The sequence below is a fragment of the Pan paniscus genome, chromosome 16 (genome assembly GCF_029289425.2).
Source record: "Pan paniscus chromosome 16, NHGRI_mPanPan1-v2.0_pri, whole genome shotgun sequence".
In the NCBI taxonomy this organism is placed as follows: Eukaryota; Metazoa; Chordata; class Mammalia; order Primates; family Hominidae; genus Pan; species Pan paniscus.
In genome coordinates this window covers 30,547,473-30,574,492 of record NC_073265.2, presented here as the reverse complement: position 1 = coordinate 30,574,492, position 27,020 = coordinate 30,547,473, and the positions used below count along the sequence as shown (strand labels likewise).

The 27,020-nt window shown below is 45.0% G+C and overlaps 2 protein-coding genes across 8 annotated transcripts in view; one reads left to right on the top strand and one right to left on the bottom strand.

Moving 5' to 3' along the window:
* The window catches only part of NUSAP1 (nucleolar and spindle associated protein 1), a 48,702-nt gene extending 48,117 nt beyond the window's left edge, over nt 1-585 (bottom strand). For 4 of the 6 annotated variants that reach the window (XM_034938556.3, XM_034938557.3, XM_034938558.3 and 1 more), the window contains exon 1: nt 136-585. In XM_034938556.3, the coding sequence (XP_034794447.1) occupies nt 136-228 (93 nt within the window). In that variant the 5' untranslated portion in view covers nt 229-585. The remainder of the gene's footprint in view (nt 1-135) is intronic. The other 2 variants (XM_034938554.3, XM_034938555.3) reach the window with 2 other exon arrangements.
* OIP5 (Opa interacting protein 5) lies at nt 553-24,023 on the top strand. Of its 2 annotated transcripts, XM_003826609.7 has the most exons (5): nt 553-946; nt 1,205-1,271; nt 13,473-13,595; nt 19,923-20,004; nt 23,445-24,023. In XM_003826609.7, exons 1-5 carry the CDS (start codon nt 553-555, stop codon nt 23,538-23,540), a joined length of 762 nt encoding a protein of 253 aa, XP_003826657.2. In that variant the 3' UTR covers nt 23,541-24,023. The 2 variants fall into 2 exon arrangements, with proteins under 2 accessions (XP_003826657.2, XP_063452627.1); XM_063596557.1 differs by lacking the exon at nt 13,473-13,595.
* The last annotated feature ends 2,997 nt before the right edge of the window (nt 24,024-27,020 follow it).

Sequence of the window (27,020 nt, the reverse complement as noted above, 5' to 3'; positions counted from 1 at the left end):
CACATCTACTGCCCGAGGGGCAGGGAGAGCTGCCTCAGTCCCCGGGCTTCCCTCTCGGTCCCTTCGCACCGCATCTCCCCGAGGCCGCTATTCCCCGCCGCGCCCGCTCAGGGACCCGCACCGCCAGCGCCGTACCCTCAGGTTGGCCCGGAGACCCAGACTCTTGGCTAAGTTCTGCAGGTCACTGTACTTGAGGGAGTCCAGCTCCTCTAGAGAGGGGATGATCATCGCGATTCGAAATCCCGGCGATACTCGGAAGATGGATCACCAAACTTCGTCAGCGCGGTTCAAATCCCTGGCGCCACTCTTAACTTTGACTAGGCAGAAATTTATAGACAGTTTAAATGAAGAATGCCGCGCTTCCATTGGTTGAAAATGCCTCAAAGGCGGGGTTTCTAACCCTGACCAATAGAAAGGCTGATTTCCCGTCCCAACAGAGGCGCGCTTTTTTCACACTTCACGAATACGCAGGCGCCAAAGGGCCTGTAACGCCTGTTCAGGTAACGAGTGCGCGGATTCGGACTCCAGTGCTTGGATTGCCCATGATGTCCAATGAGGACGCAGGAGCTGTGCTTGGGGCGGGGCCTGGCGTGTATTCGAAAGGAAGGCGCCGGCTGCGGGAAGATGGCGGCTCAGCCGCTGCGGCGTCGCTCACGTTGTGCAACGCCGCCCCGGGGGGACTTTTGTGGTGGCACTGAGAGGGCGATTGACCAAGCTTCTTTTACGACCTCCATGGAGTGGGATACGCAGGTGGTGAATGGGTCCTCGCCGCTCGGCCCCGCAGGGCTGGGGGCTGAGGAGCCAGCCGCCGGCCCGCAGCTGCCGTCTTGGCTGCAGCCTGAGAGGTGCGCTGTGTTCCAGTGCGCACAGTGTCACGCAGTGCTCGCCGACTCGGTGCACCTCGCCTGGGACCTGTCGCGGTCCCTCGGGGCCGTGGTCTTCTCCAGTGAGTGCAGTGAAACGTTGGGGAAAGGCAGAGGCTAGCCCGAGAGAGTGTTCCCGCTTTCTCCACCGGGTGGCGGAGAACCACCTGGGGAAGAAAACGGGATGAAAAGTTGGAAGCAAATAACTCCTTGGCCTGGGGATGGGGCAGGGAATCGGGGAGTCTCCTGATATTTACGGCCAGGATGAGTCTATCTAGAGGAGAGATTTTCCATTTCAAGGCCCGCAGAGTATGGGTTCTGACCCGTGTTTGTCTTCCTAGGAGTCACAAATAACGTCGTTTTGGAAGCTCCCTTCCTAGTTGGCATTGAAGGTTCACTCAAAGGCAGGTACGTATTGATAATTACATTGGTCTCTAGTCCCTGACTTTATGAGACTGAGGAGCGTGGAACTGACATGTACGAGGAGAAAACAGTTTGGGATGCTGCTTTTACCTGTTTGACTCTTATATGAACTTGATGTATTAATGAAATGAAAAAGTTGTATTTGTGTATTCGTTTTAGGATCTTCCTGAGGGCCACTTCTCCCAGGTGGCTTGTACAAGTGAAGCGAGGCTAAGAAAGATGTATCTAGTAGTGGACAAAAGAAAAAAATAACCTTTTGGTTTACAGTGAGAATAACATATTATAAACTACAATCCTTTTAGATATTAGAACTTTTTGATACAGGGTCTTGCTCTCGCCCAGGCTGGAGTGCAGTGGTGCGATCATAGCTCACTACAGCCCCTACCTTCCTGGCTCAAGCTATCCTCCCAACCTCACCCTCCGGAGTAGCTGGGACTACAGGCACACACCACCACTCCCGGCTAATTTTTAAATTTTTTGTAGAGGCCTTAGTATGTTGCCCACGCTTGATATTAGAACTTTTAAGTTTGAGATTATGGTTAGTTTGTAATAAGCTATGCCAGGGCTAATTCTTCAGTAACCCCAGAAACTGGAGAAAAACACAACTAGAATGTTATGTACTTGAATACTGCCTGGTAAACTTTGCGACCTGCCTGTACTATGATTTACAAGTGACAATAAAGTAGTCAGTGAATTTGGTATTGCAAGGCTCCTCAATTTTGAGTTTTGGCTTTAACATTGAGACAACTGATTTCATTCTGACCAGTTTGATTCAGCGTTAGGGTTAAAGTATAGGAATTCTTAGTTGCTTTGTCCAGTAACCAGGAAGATTTCTGCAGCTTGGACAAACTTCAAAAACGGAGTTAGACCCACAGCTCCCTTTCTTTTTCCTGAATAAAAGACACTCCCTATCGCTATAGGAGTCCCCTTCCCACCCAAAGGGGACAAAGCAAGAAGGAGCAATTGCCTGCTTGGAATTGGGTGTATTCTGGGGCCAGAGGCAGAAGGTTCCTGAATGTGCTCTTGGAGAGGAGGCTAATGAATCTAGACCCGTGCTGTCCTATACTGTAATCACTAGTCATATGTAGCTATTATATATTATTAAATCTGCATTGAGATATGCTGTGAACACAGAATACACACTGGATTTCGAAGACTTAGTACAGAAAAATTAATCATTTACAAATACTGATTACGGGCCGGGCGTGGTGGCTCACGCCTGTAATCACAGCACTTTGGGAGGCCGAGGCGGGCGGATCACAAGGTCAGGAAATCGAGACCATCCTGACTAACATCCTGACTAACACGGTGAAACCCCGTCTCTACTAAAAATACAAAAAATTATTCAGGCATGGTGGCGGGCGCCTGTAGTCCCAGCTACTCAGGAGACTGAGGCAGGAGAATGGCGTGAACCCGGGAGGCGGAGCTTGCAGTGACCGAGATTGCGCCACTGCATTCCAGCCTGGGCGACAGAGCGAGACTCCGTATCAAAAAAAAAAAAAAAATACTGATTACGGCTGGGAGCGGTGGCTCACGCCTGTAATCCCAGCACTTTTGGGAGGCCATGGCAGGCAGATCACCTGAGGTCGGGAGTTCGAGACCAGCCTGACCAAAATGGAGAAACTCTGTCTCTACTAAAAATACAAAATTAGCCGGGCATGGTGGCACATGCCTGTAATCCCAGCTAGGCTGTAATCCCAGGAGGCTGAGGAAGGAGAATCGCTTGAACCCGGGAGGTGGAGGTTGTGGTGAGCCGAGTTCATGCCATTGCACTCCAGCCTGGGCAACGAGAGCGAAACTCTGTCTTAAAAAAAAAAATTGATTACATGGTGAAATGACATTTTTGATATATTGGGTTAAATAAAATATTTTAAAACTAATTTCACCTGTTTTTATTTTATTTTTTAAAGCAAAATTAGGCCAGGCGCCGTGGCTGATGCATGTAATCCCAGCACTTTGGGAGGCCAAGGCGGATGGATCACGAGGTCAGGAGTTCAAGACCAGCCTAGCCAAGATAGTGAAACTCTGTTTCTACTAGAAATACAAAAATTAGCTGGGCGTGGTGGCGGGCGCCTGTAATCCCAGCTACTCGGGAGACTGAGGCAGAGAATTGCTTGAATCCGGTAGGCGGGGGTTGCAGTGAGCCAAGATCATCCCACTGTACTCCAGCCTGGGCAACAGAGCGAGACTCTTTCTCAAAAAAAAAAAAGCAAAATGAATAGAAAATTTAAAATTACATATGTGACTCACATTATATTCCTATTAGACAATGCTGGTTTAGATGCTTTGTAAAAAACTGGAGGAAGGCCAGGTGCAGTGGCTTACACCTATAATCCCAGCACTTTGGGAGGCCAAGGCAGGCACATCACAAGGTCGGGAGTTCGGGACCAGCCTGGCCAGTATGGTGAAACCACGTCTCTACTAAAAGTACAAAAATTAGGGGGGCGAGGTGGCAAGCGCCTATAGTCCCAGCTACTTGGGAGGCTGAGGCAGGAGAATGGCTTGAACCTGGGAAGCAGAGGTTGCAGTGAGCCAAGATCGCACCACTACACTCCAGCCTGGATGACAGATCGAGACTCCGTCTGAAAAAAAAAAAAAAAAAAAAAAACTAGAGGGAAAGCCCCATGTGTTTCTGTATTTGTGGAGTAAGATGAGCTATATGGGACTTGCGAAGAGGGTTATGAAATGGCACAGCTCAAGACAACTTGATTTTTTTCTAAGTGTAGGTTCATTACCTAGATGGGGTCAGAGAATGAATTAAGAGGATGATTACTGATGCAGCTAAAAGAGCATAAATTTTAGAGACAGCAGACTCGGGTTCTTTTTATTCTTTTTTTTTTTTTTTTTTGACATGGAGTCTTGCTCTGTCCCAGGCTGGAGCACAGTGGCGGGATCTTGGCTTGCTGCAACCTCTGCCTCCTGGGTTCAAGCTATTCTCCTACCTCAGCCTCCCGAGTAGCTGGGATTACAGGCGCACGCCACTATGCCTGGCTAATTTTTGTATTTTTATATTTTTAGTAGAGACGGGGTTTCACCATGTTGGCCATGCTGGTCTCGAACTTCTGACCTTGTGATCCACCTGCCTCAGCCTCCCAAAGTGCTGGGATTACAGGTGTGAGCCACTGCGCCAGGCCTTAACTTTATTCTTAATGAGGCATGTGAAATAAATTGATCCCTCTCAATCTGTCATATTTGAATACTCCTAAAATATACTCCCTCCGACATTTAAACATTCTACAATTGGCATGAACCTCTTAGATTCAAAGTCATAAAGTAGACAGATACAAGGTTACTTCCATCTACATTTTATTGTTCTCTTACTGGTAGAGGATTTATTGTAACTAATTTTAAAAAGGATTATTATAGTATGTTGACACTTAGAAATAGCTTTGTTACCCTGAGCTTTTGTTGTGCTCAACAGCATATTTAAATGGAATTTTGTTTGTATTATAAGTGAAGTACATTTTTTTCTAATTGTTATGGCAAATTCAAACCCGAGAGAAGAATATAATGAACCTCTGTCTACCTGTCACTAAACTAGAGCACTTATCAACTCTTGGCCAATCTTGTTTCATCTAAAATCATAGTTGGCTTATCATGCTGGCTCACGCCTGTAATCCCAACACTTTTGGAGGCCAAGGTGGGAGGATCACTTGAACCCAGGAGTTCAAGACCATCATGAGCAACATAGCGAGACTTCATCTCTAAAACAAAATATCTATCCTCCACAATGTTTTGAAGCAGATACCTGAAATTACATCATTCCATCCATAAATATTTTGGTGAGGATCTTTATAAGAAACTTTTTTCTATTTATTTATTTTTTGAGATGGAGTCTGGCTCTTTTACCCAGGATGGAGAACAACCTCCGCCTCCCAGGCTCAAGCCATCCTTTCACCTCAGCCTCCCAAGTAGCTAGGACTATAAGGCATGCACCACCATGCCCAGCTAATTTGTTGTAGAGATAGGGTTTCAACATGTTGCCCAGGCTGGTTTTGAACTCCTGAACTCAAGTGATCTGCCCACCTTTGCCTCCCAAAGTGCTGGCATTACAAGCATGAGCCACTGCACTCAGCCTTTCTTTTCTTTTTCAATTTTTTTATTTTATTTTTTATTTTTTTGAGATGGAATCTTGCTCTGTAGCCCAGGCTGAAGTGCAGTGGCAGGATCTTGGCTCACTGCAAACTCTGCCTCCCGGGTTCAAGTGATTCCCCTGCCTCAGCCTCCCGAGTAACTGGGACTACAGGTGCATGCCACCACATCTGGCTAATTTTATGTATTTTAGTAGAGACGGGGTTTCACCATGTTGGCCAGGATGGTCTTAATCTCCTGACTTCGTGATCCTCCCACCTCAGCCTCCCAAAGTGTTGGGATTACAGGCGTGAGCCACTGCGCCCAGCCTCTTTTCTTTTTAAAGATATATCCCAATTCTGGCTGGGCACAGTGACTCACGCCTGTAATCCCAGCACTTTGGGAGGCCGAGGCGGGAGGATCACGAGGTCAGGAGTTCAAGACCAGCCTGGATGACATAGCGAAACCCCATCTCTACTAATAATACAAAAATTTGCTGGGCGTGGTGGTGGGCGCCTGTAATCCCTGCTACTGGGGAGGCTGAGGCAGGAGAATCGCTTGAACCCAGGAGGCAGAGGTTGCAGTGAGCCGAGATCACGCCATTGCACTCCAACCTGGGTGACAAGAGGAAGACTCCATCTCAGAAAAAAAAAAAATTTAAACATACCACAAACACTATAATAAGCCCCAGGTACCCAGTTTCAACAGTTATTAATATTTTGACAATTATTTTCCTCTATACTCTTCACTTTTTTTTTTTTTTTAATTCCTGGAGTATTTTGAAACAAATCACATACAGTAAATCAACTCTTCATCACTTTGGTATTACTTCCTGTTGTCTTGTAGATTCACAGACTGTTATAACCAAAAAATAACATAATCTAGTTGACTTCATTCTACTGATAAGGATATGGAGAAACAGTTGTATTTGGTAGTGTATTGGAAGTATTTTCCTCCCATAATATCCTCCAGTGCCCATGATCCAATGTAATGATGGAAGGCCCAGTAAGCTAGGTGATGCTAACCCTTAGTGGCAGAGCAAGGCAACCCAAAGCAGCTCAGCACGGATGGTTAGAGACGTAGTACCTACTGTGGTAAGATTGTTAAAAACATGGGGCCGGGCACGGTGGCTTACACCTGTAATGCCGGCACTTTGGAAGGCCTAGGTGTGTGCGGATCACCTGAGGTCAGGAGTTCGAGACCAGCCTGGCCAACACGGGGAAACCCCGTGTCTAGTAAAAGACAAAATTAGCCAAGCATGGTGGTGCACGCCTGTAATCCCAGCTACTCACTTGGGAGGCCGAGTCAGGAGAATCACTTGAACCTAGGAGACGGAGGTTGTGGTAAGCCAAGATCACGCCATTGCACTCCAGCCTGGGGAATGAGCGAAACTCCCATCTCAAAAAATCAGAAACAAAAAACAATAAGGAGCCACAGACTATACACATGATCAGAGGCAAAGTGTGGGAATGAAGTTCTTTTTTTCTTCTACAGTGGTCAACTTAGGATAAATTTTTTTTAATCATAAACCATGGTTTAGCCACTGAGGCACCGCTATATCATTAATCTCACTATCTGAACTTATTGCAATTTTCTTTTCCTTGTTTTATAGTAATATTCAATAAAATATACTGTGTTTTACTGCACTTGCAGATACTGCTTTTTTGTTTGTTTGTTTGTTTGTTTTTTTGAGATGGAGTCACACTCTGTCACCTAGGCTAGAGTCCAGTGGCATGATCTTGGCTCACTGAAACCTCTGCCCCCTGGCTTCAAGCAATTCTTCTGCCTTAGCCTCCCTAGTAGCTGGGATGACAGGTGTGCCCTACCACACCCAGCTAACTTTTGTATTTTCAGTAGAGACAGGGTTTTGCCATGTTGGCCATGCTGGTCCCGAACTCCTGACCTCAAGTGATCTGCCCACCTTGGCCTTCCAAAGTGCTGGGATTACAGGTGTGAGCCACTATGCCCAGCCCAGGTAATGCAATTTTTTTTTTTTTTTTTTTTTTTTTGAGACGGAGTCTTGCTCTGTTGCCCAGACTGGAGTGCAGTGGCATGATCTTGGTTCACTGCAACCTCCACGTCCCGGGTTCAAGCAACTCTCCTGCCTCAGCCTCCCTAGTAGCTGGGATTACAGGTGCGTGCCACCACGCCCAGCTAATTTTTGTATTTTTATTAGAGATGGGTTTCGCCGTGTTTGCCAGGCTGGTCCCGAACTCCTGACGTCAAATGATCCACCTACCTTGGCCTCCCAGAGTGCTGGGATTACGGGTGTGAGCCACTGCGCCCAGCCCAGGGACTGCATTTTTTTTTTTTTTTTAACAAATTGAAGGTTTGTGACAAGCTTTTGTTGAGCAAGTCTGTTGACACCATTTCTAACAGCATGTGCTCACTTTGTGTCTCTGTGTCACATGTTGGTAATTCTGGCAGTTTTTATTTTTATTATTTATTTATTTTGAGACGAAGGCTCGCTCTGTCACCCAGGCTGGAGTGCAGTGGCGTGATCTAGGCTCACTGCAAGCTCAGCCTCCTGGGTTCACACCATTCTCCTGCCTCAGCCTCCCGAGTAGCTGGGACTTACAGGGGCCCGCCACCACACCCGGCTAATTTTTTTGTAGTTTTAGTAGAGATGGGGTTTCACCATGTTAGCCAGGATGGTCTTGATCTCCTGACCTCATGACCTGCCTCCCTCGGCCTCCCGGAGTGCTGGGATTACAGACGTGAGCCACTGCGCCCGGCCAGTTCTGGCAGTTTTTAAAACCTTTTCATCATTATGTCTGTTAACGCTGATCTGTGATCAGTGATCTTTGCTGTTACTATTGTAATTGTGGGATGCCACAAACCGCACCCATTGAAGACAGCAAACTTAATCAATACATGCCTGTGTTTTGACTTCCACCAACTAGCCATTCAGTCTTGCCTTCTCAGGCCAATTAATAACCCAACAATGGCCTTTAAGTGTTCAAGTGAAAGAAAAAGTTGCAAGTCTCTCATTTTAAATCAAAAGCTAGAAATGATTAAGCTTAGTGAGGAAGGCATGTGAAGTCATGCCAAATTGTGAATATGAAGAAAAAAATGGGGTTAGGCGCGGTGGCTCACGCTTGTAATCCCAGCACTTTTGGGAGACTGAGGCGGGTGGATCACATGAGGTCAGGAATTCAAGACCAGCCTGACCAACATGGTGAAACCCCATCTCTACTAAAAATACAAAATTAGCCGGGCATGGTGGCGCACACCTGTAATTCCAGCTCTTTGGGAGGCTGAGGCAGGAGAATCGCTTGAACCCGGGAGGCGGAGGTTGCAGTGCACCAAGAACACACCATTGCACTCCACCTTGGGCAACAAGAGCGAAACTCCATCAAACAAACAAACAAATAAATAAATGGAAATTAAAAGTGCTATTCCAGTGATAAGCTGATATGGAGAAAGTTTGAGTGGTATGAGTAGAAGATCAAATCAGCCACAACATTCCTTTAAACTAAAGCCTAATCCAGAACAAGGCCCTAACTCTGTTCAATTCTGTGAAGGCTGAGAGGTGAGGAAGCTGCAGAAGAAGTTTAGAGTATCAAATGTTGGCTCGGTGCAATGGCTCACGCCTGTAATCCCAGCACTTTGGGAGGCCGAGGTGGGTGGATTGGTTGAACCCAGGAGTTTGAGACCAACCTGGGCAACATGGTGAAATGCTGTCTCTACAAAATACAAAAAAATTTAGCCGGATGTGGTGGCGCACACCTATAGTCCCAGCTGCTTGGGAGGCTGAGAAGGAAGGCTGGCTTGAGCCCAGAGAGGTCGAGGCTGCAATGGAGCTGTGATTGTGCCACCACACTCCAGCCTGGGTGACAGAGCAAGACCATCTTAAAAAAAAAAAAAAAAAAAGCAGAGGTTGGTTCATGAGATTTAAGGAAAGAAACCTTCTCCATAACAAAAGTCCAAAGTGAAACAGCAAGTACTGATGCAGAAGCTACAGAAAATGAAAGTGGGTACACTAAACAACATATTTTCAGTGCAGATGAAACAGCCTTCTGTTGGAAGAAGATACCATCTCAGACTTTCATAGGTAGAAAGGAGAAGTCATTACCTGGCTTTAAAGGAGCTGGTCACAGTGACTCACATGTGTAATCCCAGCACTTTGGGAGACCAAGGTGGGAGGATTGCTTGAGCACAGAAGTTCAAGACCAGCCTGGGCAACATAGCAAGAAACTGTCTCTACGAAAAATTTAAAAATTAGATGGGCATTTTAGTGTGTACCTGTGGTCCCAGCTACTTGGAAGGCTGAGGTGGGAGGATCACTTGAGTCTGGGATGTCAAGGCTGTAGTGAGCTGTGATTGTACCACTGCACTCCATCCAAAAGAAAAAGAAAAAAAAAACTTCAAAGGACAGGCTTTGTTGTTAGGGGCTATTGCAGCTGGTGACTTTAAGTTGAAGTCAATGCTCATTTACTATTACTATCTATAGCTACTATAGATAGTTATTCCTCTGATGGATCTGGGCAAAGTAAATCAAAAACCTTCTGGAAACCCAGCTAAATTTTGTATTTTTAGTAGAGACGGAGTTTCACCATGTTGACCAGGCTGTTCTCAAACTCCTGATCTCAAGTGATCTGCCTGCCTCCCAAAATGCTGGGATTACAAGCGTGAGCCATTGCGCCCAAATGGAAATTAAATTAATTTCCACTGAGACATTTGTTTATAAGTACTGTGCTTTGTCTGAATTAATTAATTCCTACGTGGAATTTCAAATTAATGACACTTTATTTCATATTTTGCTTTTTGGTTAACTATATTCACAAGATTACATTACTATATGTGTGGTGTGGGACTTCATTTACCAATAAACTCAATATATTGTTATTTGTTCTTTTTTAGTATCCACTGACATGAGTATTTCTTTTTAGCTATGTGATTTTTTTTTTCTTTTTTAAGATGGAGTTTCGCTCTTGTTGCCCAGGCTGGAGTGCAGTGGCACAATCTCCGCTCACTGCAACCTCCGCCTCCCAGGTTCAAGCGATTCTCCTGCCTCACCCTCCTAAGTAGCTGGGATTACAGGCACCCGCCACCAGGCCTGGCTAATTTTTTTATTTTTAGTAGAGACAGGGTTTCACCACGTTGGCCAGGCTGGTCTCGAACTCCTGACCTCAGGTGATCCACCCGCCTTGGCCTCCCAAAGTGCTGGGATTACAGGCGTGAGCCATCATGCCCGGGCTAGCTATGTGATTTTTATGTTGTATTTTGTTAATAGAATTCTCCTAGCCTGGGAAACAAAGTAAGACCCCATTTCTGCCAAAAAAAAAATTAGTAGGGCATGGTAGCATGCACCTGTAGTCCCAGCTTTGGGAAGCTGAGGCAGGTGGATCAGTTGAGCCCAGGAATTCAAGGCTGCAGTGAGCTATGATTGTATCACTACGTTCTAACCTGGGCGACAGAGCAAGAACCTGTCTCAAAAAAAAAAAAAACAAACCTTCATACTATATATTAATACAATTTATTTCTCCTTTACCAAACCACTTTAAAATTGCTTTTAGCACATGCATGATGAAATATTTTCTTAAAGTGCTTTTCTTGTAAAACATTTATTTATTTTTTTAAGACGGGGTATTACCATGTTGCCCTAGGCTGCTCTCGAATTCCTGGGCTCAAGCTATCTGCCCACTTTGGCCCCTCTTAGTGCTGGGATTACAGTAGGTGTGAACCACTGTGCCTGACCAAAATGTTTCTTTCTAATATTTAAATATGTCTTATATACCAGCAAATATGATGACTTGCTCAAGAATTATAATGAGAGCTAAAATCAACATCTGACTCTTCATCAGTAATCTTTTCAGAGGATAAGGAAAACAAAATAGATGGCTTGCTAGGGTAATGGGATTCCCTTTTCTTTCTCTTTTAGTCTGCGCATTTTTTTCTTTTTTATTTATTTATTTATTTATTATTTTATTGATCATTCTTGGGTGTTTCTCGCAGAGGGGGATTTGGCAGGGTCATAGGACAATAGTGGAGGGAAGGTCAGCAGATAAACAAGTGAACAAAGGTCTCTGGTTTTCCTAGGCAGAGGACCCTGCGGCCTTCCGCAGTGTTTGTGTCCCTGGGTACTTGAGATTAGGGAGTGGTGATGACTCTTAAGGAGCATGCTGCCTTCAAGCATCTGTTTAACAAAGCACATCTTGCACCACCCTTAATCCATTTAACCCTGAGTGGACACAGCACATGTTTCAGAGAGCACAGGGTTGGGGGTAAGGTCATAGATCAACAGGATCCCAAGGCAGAAGAATTTTTCTTAGTACAGAACAAAATTAAAAGTCTCCCATGTCTACTTCTTTCTACACAGACACAGCAGCCATCCGATTTCTCAATCTTTTCCCCACCTTTCCCCCTTTTCTATTCCACAAAACTGCCATTGTCATCATGGCCCATTCTCAATGAGCTGTTGGGTACACCTCCCAGACAGGGTGGTGGCCGGGCAGAGGGGCTCCTCATTTCCCAGTAGGGGCGGCCGGGCAGAGGCGCCCATCACCTCCCGGACGGGGCGGCTGGCCAGGCAGGGGACTGACCCCCCTCACCTCCCTCCCGGACGGGGCGGCTGGCCGGGCGGGGGGCTGGACCCCCCCCACCTCCCTCCCGGACGGGGCAGCTGGCCAGGCGGGGGGCTGACCCCCCCACCTCCCTCCCGGACGGGGCAGCTGGCCGGGCGGGGGGCTGACCCCCCCACCTCCCTCCCGGGTGGGGCGGTTGGCCTGGAGGGGGCTGACCCCCACCTCCCTCCCCGACAGGGTGGCTGCCGGGCGGGGACGCTCCTCACTTCCCAGACGGGGTGGCTGCCAGGCGGAGGGGCTCCTCACTTCTCAGACCGGGAGGCTGCCGGGTGGAGGTTCTCACTTCTCAGACGGGGTGGCCGGGCAGAGACGCTCCTCACCTCCCAGGCGGGGTCGCGGCCGGGCAGAGGCGCTCCTCACATCCCAGACGGGGCAGCGGGGCAGAGGCGTTCCCCACATCTCAGACGATGGGCGGCCGGGCAGAGACGCTCCTCACTTCCTAGATGGGATGGCGGCTGGGAAGAGGCGCTCCTCACTTCCTAGATGGGATGGCGGGCAGGCAGAGACGCTCCTCACTTTCCAGACTGGGCAGCCAGGCAGAGGGGCTCCTCACATCCCAGACGATGGGCGGCCAGGCAGAGACGCTCCTCACTTCCCAGACGGGGTGGCGGCCGGGCAGAGGCTGTAATCTCGGCACTTTGGGAGGCCAAGGCAGGCGGCTGGGAGGTGGAGGTTGTAGCGAGCCAAGATCATGCCACTGCACTCCAGCCTGGGCACCATTGAGCACTGAGTGAACGAGACGAGACTCCGTCTGCAATCCCGGCACCCCGGGAGGCCGAGGCTGGCGGATCACTCGTGGTTAGGAGCTGGAGACCAGCCCAGCCAACACAGCGAAACCCCGTCTCCACCAAAAAAATACGAAAACCAGTCAGGCGTGGCGGCGCGCGCCTGCAATCGCAGGCACTCGGCAGGCTGAGGCAGGAGAATCAGGCAGGGAGGTTGCAGTGAGCCGAGATGGCAGCAGTACAGTCCAGCTTCGGCTTGGCATCAGAGGGAGACCGTGGAAAGAGAGGGAGAGGGAGACCGTGGGGAGAGGAGGGAGAGGGAGAGGGCGCATTTTTTTCATTAACTTTCTTTTTTAATATAAGCAAAAGACAAACCTTGATTTTAGTTCTATGAACAATTTGTTTAGTAAGGCCCCAGTCAACTTGATTATTTTTTCAACAACTGTGAATTTATATAATGATAGCCATTTTACATGATTTGTAGTTTTAAATGTTTAAATGTTAATCAGATTAGTTAGCTCTTTTTGTGTTTATTAGGGGTAAATTACCTTTCTCTTCTGAAGCGACAATTATACATCCATGATTGCTTTGACCAGAATATAAGAGGGTATCCACAATCCAGCATGTAATTAAATACAATCTGAGTTACCCTTTCTTGAATGTGACATTCTTTCCATCTCATTCCTATTACAATGTAATTTTCACCCTGACTTAGGTGTTAGGAATGCTTCAGAGACTAGTTATTTTTTATTTCTTATATGATTTTTTATTCTTACCCATATTGTGTTTTTCCCCACCCCTAGTACTTACAACCTTTTATTCTGTGGTTCTTGTGGGATTCCCGTTGGTTTCCATCTGTATTCTACCCATGCTGCCCTGGCTGCCTTGAGAGGTCACTTCTGCCTTTCCAGTGACAAAATGGTGTGGTGAGTAGACTTAGATATTGATCATCAAATACATTTTATTTTATTTATTTTGAGACAAAGTCCATCAAATAAATTTTAAAAGATTTTTCAGGAAAGACAAAGTAGGCTGAGCACAGTGGCTTATGCCTGTAATCCCAGCACTTTAGGAGGCTGAGGCAGGTGGATGACTCGAGGTCAGGAGTTTGAGACCAGCCTGGCTAACATGGTGAAACCCGTCTCTACGAAAAATACAAAAATTAGCCAGGTGTGGTGGTAGACGCCTGTAATCCCAGCTACTCAGGAGGCTGAGGCACGAGAATTGTTGGAACCTGGGAGGCAGAGGCTGCAGTGAGCTGAGATCACGCCACTGTGAGATCACGCCACTGCACTCCAGCCTGGGAGACATAGTGAGATTCTGTCCAAAGGAAAAAAAAAAAAAAAGTAGCTGGGCATGCTAGTGCACACCTGTAATCCCAGCTACTTGGGAGGCTGCGGCAAGAGAATTGCTTCAACCTGAGAGGTGGAGGTTGCACAGTGAGCTGAGATTGCACCACTACACTCCAGCCTGGGTGACAGAACAAGACTCTGTCTCAAAAAAAAAGAAAAAAGAAAAAAGACAAAGTGTTTGTACCAAAAAGATGCTAAAGTCAGGCACTGTCTTTGACAAAAAGATAGCAGTGGGCCAGGTGTGATGGCTCACGCCTGTAATGCCAATGCTTTGTGAGGCCAAGGTGGGAGGACTGCTTGAGGGCAGGAGTTCAAGACCTCCATGGGCAATATAGTGAGACCCTTGGTTTTTTTTATACAAAATTTAAAAAAATTAGCTGGATGTGGCGGCGTGCCCCTATAGTCCCAGTTACTTGGGAGGCTGAGGTGGGAGGATCACCTGAGCCCAGGAGTTCAAGGTTACATTTTGCTGTGATCATACCACTGCATTCCACTTTGGGTGACAAAAAAAAAAAAAAGATAGCAGTGGGACCAAAATATAATCTTATAACATTATGATTATCTTCCATGTCTTATCATACCATATCTTAAAAGTCATACCATGGGAGAATTCAGAGGGTATTCTTTCATTAAAGAAACTTGTTGCCAGATGTGGTGGTGTGTGCCTGTAATTCTAGCTACCCAGGAGGCTGAGGCAGGAGGATCACTTGAATCTTGGTGTTTGAGACCAGCCTAGGCAACATGGTGAAGCCTCCCATCTCAAACTGCTCCCTTATGGGCCGGGTGCAGTGGCTCACGCCTGTAATCCCAGCACTTTGGGAGGCTGAGGTCGGGGGTTCACCTGAGGTCAGGAGTTTGAGACCAGCTTGGCCAACATGGTGGAACCCCATCTCCATTTAAAATACGAAAATAAGCCAAGTGTGGTGGCACACGCCTGTGGTCGCAGCTACTCGGGAGGTGAGGCAGGAGAATTGCTTGAACCCAGGAGGCAGAGGTTGCAGTGAGCCAAGATCAAGCCACTGCACTTCAGCCTGGGTGACAGAGCTAGACTCTGTCTCGGAAAAAATAAGAATAAATAAAAGATAAAAAGAACATTCTAGAAGGCAAGCTTTTGCAAAATAATGTTGTAGTAGATACCTTTTGGGTTTGTGCCCAGCCTCTCTCTCCAATAGGTGGGGCCTTGTATATTTGTATCATGTGTGATTTGTATCATGTGTGATTCCCACTCCCAGGTACTGGATCAAGAATGAATACCTGGCCAGGCATGGTGGGTCATGCCTGTAATCTCAGCACTTTGGAAGGCTGAGTTGGAGGATTGTTTGAGCTTAGGAGTTTGAGACCAGCCTAGGCAACATAGCAAGACTCTGTCTCTACAAAACATTTTAAATATTAACTGTGTATGGTGGTGTATGCCTGTAGTCCTAGCTACTCTGGAGGCTAAGGTGGGAGGATAGCTACAGCCCAGGAGTTCAAGGTTACAGTGAGCTATGATTGTGTCACTGTATTCTAGCATGGGGAACAGAGCAAGACCCTGTCTCTTAAAAAACAAAAACGGTGCTGGGCGTGGTAGCTCACGCCTGTAATCCCAGTACTTTGGGAGGCCGAGGTGGGCAGATCATGAGGTCAGGAGATCGAGATCATCCTGGCCAACATGGGAAACCCCGTCTCTACTAAAAATACAAAAAAAATTAGCTGGGCATGGTGGCGCATGCCTGTAATCCTAGCTACTTGGGAGGCTGAGGCAGGAGAATCACTTGAACCGGGGAGTCAGAGGTTGCGGTGAACCAAGATCGCGCCACTGCACTCCAGCCTGGCAACAGAGCGAGACTCTGTCTCAAAAAAAAAAAAAAAAAGAAAAATGGATACCTGACCCAAACTAAGCCAACCAGTTTTCTACCTTAGGAATTTGAAACAAGGGCCCAGAAATACCAGTTACGTGTAGATAGTACTAGTGTTGAAGTTTGGAAGTGAAAGCTCTATGTATGGGATAGCTATTTCCCATGTGATGCATGTAGCTGCAGGGAAGTCTTCTCTGCAGTAAAACATGAAGCAGACACAGAGAAAAGTAAAAATAATGATCATGTAGCCTCATAGTGTCAGAAAAACTACCCTACTGGTTATCCTTTCTCATGAATTACATTGGCTATTTCATTATTTTCCTAATAAATTGTACTTTTAACTTGAGCTTTTTTACTTATTACAAGAAACTGAAACATCCTTAGAAGTCTTTGCTTGACCATTAAAAAACAAAAACAAGCATTGACAACCTAGTTTATGTAAGGCATTATGCTTATATCACTGAGTTCTTAATATAGTTTAAGAAAACTAGGGCTCAAAGAGGTGGAAGAGCTGAGATTTGAGCATGTCTTAACTCAAAAGCTTATTTTCCTTTCATAAAACTAAAAGGTTTCCTTTTTCTCATGTCTTTTTTTTTTTTTTTTTGAGATGGAGTCTTGCTGTGGCGCCCAGGCTGGAGTGCAGTGACGTGATCTTGGTTCACTGTAAGCTTCACCCCCTGGGTTCACACCATTCTCCTGCCTCAGCCTCCCAAGTAGCTGGGACTACAGGCGCCCACCACCACGCTTGGCTAATTTTTTGTATTTTTAGTAGAGACGGGGTTTCACCGTGTTAGCCAGGATGGTCTCGATCTCCTTGACCTCGTGATCCGCCCGCCTTGGCCTCCTAAGGTGCTGGGATTACAGGCATGAGCCACCGCGCCCGGCCGCTTTTTCTCTTTTCTTATGCTTAGATAGATGTTTTTAGCTGAGTTATGGTTGACTAAACAATAAAACTTATCAGCCAGTCCTTTACCATGGGTTGCTCACTGTGCATTAGGTATACCATTTGTTCTTCATTGCAAATTTCCAACACAAAATATATACCTGAGATCCTGAGATGGATTGATCATTCTCTTTTTTTAAAGACGGAGTCTCACTCTGTCACCCAGGCTGGAAGTGCAGTGGCGTGATCTCAGCTCACTGCAACCTCCACCTCCTGGGTTCAAGTGATTCTCCTGCCTGGGCTTCCCAAAATGTTAAGATTATAGGCATTAGTCACCATGCCCAGCCTCAATTTTTAGATTCTTTTTTTTTTTCTTTGAGACGGAGTCTTGCTCTTTTGCCCAGGCTGGAGCTGGAGTGCAGTGGCACCATCTCGGCTCACTGCAAGCTCCGCCTCCCAGGTTCATGCCATTGTCCTGCCTCAGCCTCCCGAGTAGCTGGGACTACAGGCGCCCGCCACCATGTCTGGCTAATTTTTTTGTATTTTTAGTAGAGACGGGGTTTTACCGTGTTAGCCAGCATGGTCTTGATCTCCTGACCTTGTGATCCTCCTGCTTGGCCACCTAAAGTGCTGGGATTACAGGTGTGAGCCACTGTGCCACCAATTTCTAGATTCTTAAGCAATTTCTATTTAGAATTAACTTTAAAGTGGGAAAAAAAACTGTAAATGTGTGCTGTTAGTAATCCCACATCTTTTTTAGAAATCAGTACAAAAGTAAATGTTCTAGAGAAGCAATAATTGCATTTTTGTTAGGGCAGTAAGCTTTTAGTAACATTTTTAACATAAATTTGAAAAGCATTATGGGATTTTGGTTAATTTCTTAATCTTTAAAATGAGTTGGATAAAAGGTCAGGACATTCTTTTTGATTAAGTAGAAACTTTGGCCTTTTCCTCTTGGATTCGGGATGGCTGCTGCAATTACAGTCATTACATCTATTGATGATAGCATCCTAAACATGAAGGAAAAGGATATGGAGAGTATGGGAACACAAGAAAATTCCCCCTTTTCATCAGCATAAATTTTGGTTTTTTTTTTTTTTTTTTTTGAGACAGAGTCTTGCTCTGTCACCCAAGTTGGAACACAGTGGTGTGATCTCAGCTCATTGCAACCTCCGCCTCCTAGGTTCAAGTGATTCTCCTGCCTTGCCTCCCAAGCAGATGGGACCACAGGTGTGCTCCACCACAGCCTGCTAATTTTTGTATTTTTAGTAGAAATGGGGTTTTACCATGTTTGCCAGGCTGGTCTCAAACTCCTGACCTCAGGTGATCCCCCCGCCTCGGCCTCCCAAAGTGCTGGGATTACACGCATAAGCCACTGCGCCCCGCCAGCATAAATTTTCTTAATCTTTTTTTTATTCTTTTTTTTTTTTTTTTGAGACAGGGTCTCACTGTCACACAGGCTGGAGCGATCATGGTTCACTGCAGCCTCAACCTTTTGGGTTCAGGTGATCCTCCCAACTCAGCCTCCCAAGTAGCTGGGACTACAGGCATGCCGCCACATCTGGCTAATTTTTGTATTTTTTGTAGAGATGGGGTTTCGCTGGCCAGGCATGTTGGCTCACAGCTGTAATCCCAGCACTTTGGAAAGCTGAGGCAGGCGGATCACCTGAGGTCAGGAATTCAAGACCAGCCTGTCCAATATGGTGAAACCCTGTCTCTGCTAAAAATACAAAAATTAGCTGGGCATGGTGGTGGGCACCTGTAATCCCAACTGCTTGGGAGGCTGAGGCAGAAGAATTGCTTGAACCTGGAAGGCGGAGGTTGCAGTGAGCTGAGATCTCGCCATTGCACTTCAGCCTGGGTGACAGAGTAAGACTGTGTCTCAAAAAAAAAAAAAAAGAGATGGAGTTTCGCTATGTTGCCCAGGCTGGTCTCAAATTTCTGATGTCAAGCCATCTGCCTGCCTCAGCCTCCCAAAGTGCTGGGATTATAGGTGTGAGCCAGCACACCCGTCCCATTTTCTTACCCTTGTTGGCCAGAACTATGTCACATGATCACCTCATCTGAGAAAGCAAATATGTAACAGTAGGCTCATGGCAAAAATCTGGATTCTGTTGGCAGTAAAGAAGTGAGGAAGGCTGGGCTCGGCTCACGCCTATAATCCCAGCACTTTGGGAGGCCCAGGCAGGGGGATCACCTGAGGTCAGGAGTTCGAGACCAGCCTCACCAACATGGTGAAACCCCATCTCTACTAAAAATACAAAAATTAGCTGGGCGTGGTGGCGCAAGCCTGTAATCCCAGCTACTCGGGAGGCTGCGGCAGGAGAATCGCTTGAACCCAGGAGGCAGAGGTTGCAGTGAGCTGAGATTGTACCACTGCACTCTAGTCTGGGCAACAGAGCGAGACTCCATCTCAAAAAAAAAAGTGAGGAACAGCTACTGGGAATAGGTGACCAACACTATGTCTCATACTGGGATTACTTTCTTTCAAACTGTGCTACAGGATCCTACTGATGAAGTGTAAAGCTTATAATCATCGTAATTATTCATATGAGCCTGGTTTTTGTCTTTAATTTACCCTGAGATAATTTTGTCTCTGGTAGGATGCGGCAGAGATCCTCTCCGATTTGTTTATTTTTGAATTTGTTTTTCCAAGAAAATGCAGTCATCCTTCAGTATCTGTGGTTCCAGGACCTCACCAGATACCAAAATCCATGGACACTCAAGTTTCTGATATTAAATGGTGTAATATTTGCATATTACTTTTGGATATCCTCCTTTTTAAAGTATAAAAGTATATATTTTATACTTTAAAATAATCTCCAGATTACTTATGACAGCTAACGTAATATAAATGCTATGTACATTACAAATTTACATAGGAAATTTACAAAGTTGTTGTAATGTTAAGGGAATGATGACAAGAAAAAGAGTGTACCTGTTCAGTACAGACACAATCCAGTTTTTTTTTCCCGAATATTTTTAGTCTGTGGTTGTTTGAATCCATGGATGCTATACCCATGGATATGGTGGGCCAACTGTAACATCATGAGTCTTGAAATGAAAATCATTAAGAAGGCAGGCTTTTTTTGACACATATTTTCTTTAGAAGGTAAGTTTGGTTCTTTTATAATCTTAACCATGGTATGACACTAATATTTTCTCTTTTTTCCTATCTAGCTACCTCTTAAAAACAAAAGCCATAGTAAATGCATCAGAGATGGATATTCAAAATGTTCCTCTATCAGAAAAGATTGCAGAGGTAAAATTTCATGATGGTTGTATGCTTTTTTAAAATACAGACAACTCTTGATAACTTCTACCAATGAACTTGGGGATGATGAAATGGCATGATGCTCAATAATCCTTTTTACTTGATTTGACCTTCCCTATTGAATTTGTAATGAAAAACAAAATACTAAAACCACACTGTAAGGTATAGTTCAGGAAGAAAGGAAAAGCTGCTCAACTGCTGCACTCCTGCATTCTCCTTTGTGCTGGGAATGGATATCATCATCTTGCCATAGAGGTGTCTTCTTTGCAAATACCTTGTAATTGCTCAACTGTCTCAGACATAAGAGCGATGAAACAGTTATTAAGAATTCCTGGCCGGGCATGGTGGCTCACGCCTGTAATCCCAGCACTTTGGTAGGCCAAGGCGAGCAGATCATGAGGTCAGGAGATGGAGACCATCCTGGCTAACACAGTGAAACCCCATCTCTATTAAAAATACAAAAAATTAGCCGGGCGTGGTGGCACGTGCCTGTAGTCCCAGCTACTCGGGAGGCAGAGGCAGGAGAATTGCTTGAACTGGGAGGTGGAGGTTGCAGTGAGCTGAGATTGCGCCACTGCATTCCAGCCTGGGCAACAGAGCAAGACTCTGTCTCAAAAAAAAAAAAAAATTTTAGCCGGTCATGGTGGTGGGCGCCTGTAATCCCAGCTGCTTAGGAGACTGAGGCAGGAGAATCGCTTGAACCCAGGTGGTGGAGGTTGCAGTGAGCCGAGACTGCGCCACTGCACTCCAACCTGGGCAACAGAGCGAGACTGCGTCTCAAAAAAAAATAATTCTTGCCTGGGCGTGGTGGCTCACGCCTGTAATCCCAGCACTTTGGGAGGCTGAGGCGGATGGATAACCCGAGATCAGTAGTTCGAGACCAGCCTGACCAACATGGAGAAACCCTGTCTCTACTAAAAATACAAAATTAGCCGGGCGTGGTGGCACATGCCTGTAATCCCAGCTACTTGGGAGGTTGAGACAGGAGAAGCACTTGAACCTGCGAGACAGAGGTTGTGGTGAGGCAAGATCATGCCATTGCACTCTAGCCTGAGCAACAAGAGTGAAAATCTGTCTCAAAAAAAAAAAAAAGAAAAAAAGAAGGCTGGGCATGGTGGCTTATGCCTGTAATCCCAGCACTTTGGGAGGCTGAGGCAGGCAGATCACCTCAGGTCGGGAGTTTGAGACCAGCCTGACCAACATGGGGAAATCCCATCTCTACTAAAAATACAAAATTAGCCGGGCGTGTTGGCACATGCCTATAATCCCAGCTTTTCGGGAGGCTGAGGCAGGAGAATCGCTTTAACCTGGGAGGCAGAGGTTGCAGTGAGCCGAGAGCTCGCCATTGAGAGCGAAACTCTGTGGAAAAAAAAAAAAAAGAATTCTTATTGGCTGGGTGCGGTGGCTCACACCTGTAATCCCAGCACTTTGAGAAGCCGAGGTGGGTGGATCATGAGGTCAGGAGTTCAGCCTGGCCAAGATGGTGAAACCCCGTCTCTACTAAAACTACAAAAATTAGCCAGGCGCAGTGGCAGGCGCCTATAATCCCAGCCCCAGCTACTCGGGAGGCTGAAGCAGGAGAATCGCTTGGACCTGGATGGCAGAGGTTGCAGTGAGCCAAGATCACGCCATTGCATTCTAGCCTGGGTGACAGAATCTATTTCAAAAATAATAATAATAATAATTGGTATGGGAAATGACTTTGGAATGGCAGTATGAGGAGTTCCATGAATAGGATCCAGGAAGAATATTATAAAGGAAACAACCATCTTAAGTCTGTGGAAATTTTCTTCAAGGTATATGGCAAATACAGAAACATTTATTTGTTTATTTATTTTTGAGACAAAGTCTCACTCTGCCTCCCAGGCTGGAATGCAGTGGCACAGTCTTGGGTCACTGCAACCCCCTCCTCCCGGGTTCAAGCGATTTTCCCACATGGAGAATCCTTGTCTCTACTAAAAATACTAAAAAGCCTCCTGAGTACCTGGGACTACAGGCGCGCACTACCGTGCCCAGATAATTTTTGTATTTTTAGTAGAGATGGGGTTTTACCATCTCTGCTAAAAATGACGGCCAGGCTGTTCTCGAACTTCCGAGCTCAGGTGACCCACCCGCCTCGGCCTACCAAACTGCTGGAATTACAGGTGTGAGTGCCAGGTTCAAGTGCTTCTGCCTCAGCCTCCCCAGTAGCTGGGAACCCAGTTGCCCTTGCCCCCAGCTTGCTTGTAGGGTGGAAATCCTATGCTGGGAGGGGCGAATGGAGATTATCAGAAGCCACTGCTCTTGCCCTGCTGAGTAACAACACTAAATTTCATTCTAAATATAGCTGTAAGAACTCTTAAAAATTACCTAATTGCAACAGTTATCTGTTCTAAACCTAATAACCAGAGTTAACTTTGCAGACCATTAGTAGAATGTTAAAGTCAGAGAGGCATTTGTTACTGTTAACAAAGTGTTAAAAGAAAAGCTAAATTCTTGCCACTGGAAAAGGAGGAGAAGCCTGTCTCCACAAAGCACTGTGACCAGACTTTATTCATCTTCACAATAGCAGTGCTGCTCAGCAATGTTTTGTCTTTTTTCACATGAAACTTTACATCTGAGGATCTTTTTTTTTTTTTTTTTTTTTTTTTTTTTTTTGAGACGGAGTCTCGCTCTGTCACCCAGGCTGGAATGCAGTGGCACGATCTTGGCTCACTGCAAGCTCCGCCTCCTGGGTTCACTCATTCTCTTGCCTCAGCCTCCTGAGTAGCTGGGACTACAGGCGCCCGCCACCGTGCCCGGCTAATTTTGTTTTTGTATTTTTAGTAGAGATGGGGTTTCACCGTGTTAGCCAGGATGGTCTTGATCTCCTGACCTCATGATCTGCCCAACTTAGCCTCCCAAAGTGCTGGGGTTAGAGGCGTGAGCCACTGCGCCTGGCCACATCTGAAGATCTTACTGTGCGCTACATTGTTGTATAAAGTTCTTCCAGAATTAGAAGAAATTTATTCCTCAAATGCATTTAGACATTGCCAGCTCCCAATTACTAGATATAAACTAGCTTAAATTTGAAATGGTGTTTGTGACCAGCAAATTGACAGTTAAGCTTAAAATGCCCAGATATCCATCTTGGTGTGGTGGCTCATGTCTGTAATTCCAGCACTTTGGGAGGCCAAGGCAGGAGGATCACTGACTGCCAGGAGTTCAACACCAGCCTGGGCAACAAAGCAAGACCCCCGTCTCTACAAAGAAAATTTAAAACACATGACTGTTGTCCTAGCTAATCAGGAGGCTGAAGTGGGAGGATCACTTGAGAGCAGGAGCTTGAGGCTGCAGTGAACTATGAATGTGCCACTGTACTCCAGCTCAGGCAACAGAGTGAGACCCTGTCTCTTAAAATAAGTAAAAATAAAAAAGATGCCCTGATATCTATATATTTCTCTTCCTAGCTGAAAGAGAAGATAGTGCTAACGCACAATCGCTTAAAATCACTAATGAAGATTCTGAGTGAAGTGACTCCTGACCAGTCCAAGCCAGAAAACTGATTCTGTACCAAAGCTTGAGTGTCGGGTTCAGGCTTTATTGCTGTCTTCAACAACAGGTGCTGCTTAGTCATTTCTTGAAAAAGATTGGCTTCAAGAATGGAGGGGAAATGCAGTTTCTATTTACCTTTAGGCTGATTTTCCAAATTATTTGTGAAGCTGTTTTTAGCAGATGAGAGACTAAGGATTCTTCTCTTTTATAGCTATTTGCCTTAAGAACGTACTTTAGATTCTTATTGAATTCATAATACTTATCTCTGAAAATGTCTTTGACTGTAAATTTAGGAATTAAGATGCAGAGTCCCGTGTGTCCTCTGATCTAAAGTTGCATGGTTGGTCTGAAAATAGAGTTGGGCTTAATGTTGACTTCTATTACTCCTGCATGGAGCAGTTGTTATGAATACTAATACATCACTTTTTAACTTCTGTAAAATACAGATCATAATATTCTATAGGTAATGTTTAATAAATTGCCTGAATAATATACAATTTGTCTCTTTTTCAGTTGTAAACTGAGGTTAACAGAGAAATAATGAAAGCAATGATAAAACGAAACAGTTACCAAAGTACTATTTTCTATAATTTTGTTTTATGTAGCACTTTGAGTAACTTATCAAAATATTAATTTAATATATATTTGTAAAGTGTTAGACTAGGTGCTGGGGATAAAAGGTAAGCAATAATAGACACACTATCCTTAGAATTTATAATCTAGTCAGAGAGGGACATTCAAATAATCACATAAAGATACGTAAAATTACAGGCCTGGCGCAGTGGCTCACATCTGTAATTCCAGATTTTTGGAGGCTGAGGCAGTGGATCACTTGAGGTCAGGAGTTCAAGACCAGCCTCGCCAACGTGGTGAAACCTCGTCTCTACTAAAAATACAAAAATTAGCCAGGCATGGTGGTGCGCACCTGTAATCCCAGCTACTCAGGAACCTGAGGCAGAAGAATTGCTTGAACCCAGCAGGTAGAGGCTGCAGTCAGCCGAGATCGTGCCACTGCACTCCAGCCTGGGCGACGGAGTGAAACTCCATCTAAAAAAAAAAAAAAGATATGTAAAATTATGACGCTAGTAAGGGTTTTGAAGTAAAGGAACATAGGGATACACGCACATAAAGCAGGTAACTGACCTGGTCTGGGTTTCTGGGAAAGAAAGCCTCTGTGTAGAAGTGAAGTTTCAGCGGTGGTCTGAAAGATGAATAGGAATTAATAAGGTGATGGAGGGATGACCTTTATGAGGTCCTTAAAAGAAGGCCTGCCTAATCAAATTTAATTTTTCAGAATGTCACTGTGGTTGTCCTGTGGAAAACAGGTGGGAAGGGCAGCAAGCAGACCACTAAGGAGAGCCTTTGGCACTAGCACAATCAAGAAATTACATATCCAACTGGTGGAGGATAGAAAAGCTAACTTGGCTGGGATGTAGCTAGCAGAATATATATATAGATATATATATAGATATATAGATAGATATATAGATATATATGTAGATATATATAGATATATAGATAGATAGATAGATATATAGATAGATAGATATATAGATAGATATATAGATATATATATAGATAGATATATATAGATAGATAGATAGAGATATATAGAGATATATATAGATATATAGAGATATATATATAGATATATAGAGAGATATATAGATATATATATAGATATATATATATATAGATATATATATATAGATATATATAGATATATATATAGATATATATATAGATATATATATAGATATATATAGATATATATATATAGATATATATATAGATATATATATAGATATAGATATATATATAGATATATATATAGATATATATATATAGATATATATATAGATATATATATAGATATATATATATAGATATATATATAGATATATATTTTTTTTTTCTTCCCGAGATGGAGTCTTGCTCTGTCACCCAGGCTGGCGTGCAGTGGCCTGATCTCTGCAACTGCCATCTCCCGAGTGTTGAAGCGATTCTCCTGTCTCAGCCTCCTGAGTAGCTGGGATTACAGGTGCATGCCGCCATGCCCGGCTAATTTTTTGTATTTTAGTAGAGACGGGGTTTCACCGTGTTGCCCAGGGTGGTCTCGAACTCCTGAGCTCAGGCAAATCCACCCACCTTGGCCTCCCAAACTGCTAGGATAACAGGCGTGAGCCACTGCGACTGACCTGCTTATGCTTTTTTTGAGGGGAGGGTGGTGAGACAGGGTCTCACTCTGTCACCCAGGCCTGAGTGCAGAGGTGTGAACATGGCCCACTGCAGCCTTGACTTCTGGTCTCAAGTGATCCTCCCAACTGTATCCTGAATAGCTGGCACCACAGGTTTATGTCACCACGCCTGGCTAATTTAAAAAAAAAAAAAAAAAAATTGTAGAGACAAGGCCTCACTGTGGGCTCAAACTGGGCCCAAGAGATCCTCACTTCAGCCTTCTGAAGTGTTGGAATTACAGCGGTGAGCCATTGTGCCAGGTCTGATTATGCGTAGAGTTGCAAAAATTTGGTCCTATAAGCAAGGTTGATGCTTTCTGGCAAAAACCAGCCCAATAAAAGCTTTTACTTTTTAAAGAATAAGACCTAATATAGGCCAGGTGCAGTGGCTCACACCTGTAATCCCAGCACTTTGGGAGGCCGAGGCGGTCGGATCACGAGGTCAGGAGTTCCAGACCAGCCTGCCCAACATAGTGAAACCCCGTCTCTACTAAAAATACAAAAATTAGCTGAGCATGTGGCGTGCGTCTGTAGTCCCACTACTCGGGAGGCTGAGGCAGGAGAATCGCTTGAACCTGGGAGGCAGAGGTTGTGGGGAGCCAAGATCATGCCACTGCATGCCAGCCTGGGTGACAGAGCGAGACGCCATCTCAAAAAAAAAAAAAAGACCTAATAAGTGCCACATTGAGTCACCCTTGGTTGCTCTGGGCGACAGAGCAAGACTCCATCTCTAAATAAATAAATAAATAAAATTAAATGCTTGACCTTTACGTCAAATTAAACTGGCTAGCTTTAAATAGATTTTTTTCAGATTACATGCTCACTCTAGAAAAAAGATGTGTGACAAAATACAGAGTGAAAGTATACTTCTTCCCTTTCTATTTTTTGAGAAGCACAATATAGCATCCTGGTAAGTGAGCAGGCTCTGGAACCAAACTGGATTGAAACTGTGGCTTGGGTACTTACTAGCCATGAACTGGAACAATTTATCTGTTTTAATTTCCTTCTATGTAAAATAGGGATAAAAACTATAGTAATTAGAGCTGTAGTGAGCATTAAATGAGTTAATTAATGCATCTAATATAATTAGAGCAGTGCTTATCACATAGTTGGTGCTCAATGAATACTGTTATTAAACTCCATGTATGTGGATACACACATAGACACACAAAATAAAGGCAATTACATATATGTTAGAAAAAGTATTCCAAAACTCCTTATGGCTGTAAAAGCAACATTACATATTGAGGTTTG

Excerpts from the sequence above, each read along its gene's own strand:
- OIP5 (XM_003826609.7), top strand. The coding sequence starts at position 553 with ATGAGGACGCAGGAGCTGTGCTTGGGGCGGGGCCTGGCGTGTATTCGA. Across the intron at positions 13,596-19,922 it reads TCCAGTGACAAAATGGTGTG|CTACCTCTTAAAAACAAAAG; the intron begins GTGAGTAGACTT and ends TTTCCTATCTAG. Across the intron at positions 20,005-23,444 it reads TATCAGAAAAGATTGCAGAG|CTGAAAGAGAAGATAGTGCT; the intron begins GTAAAATTTCAT and ends TTCTCTTCCTAG.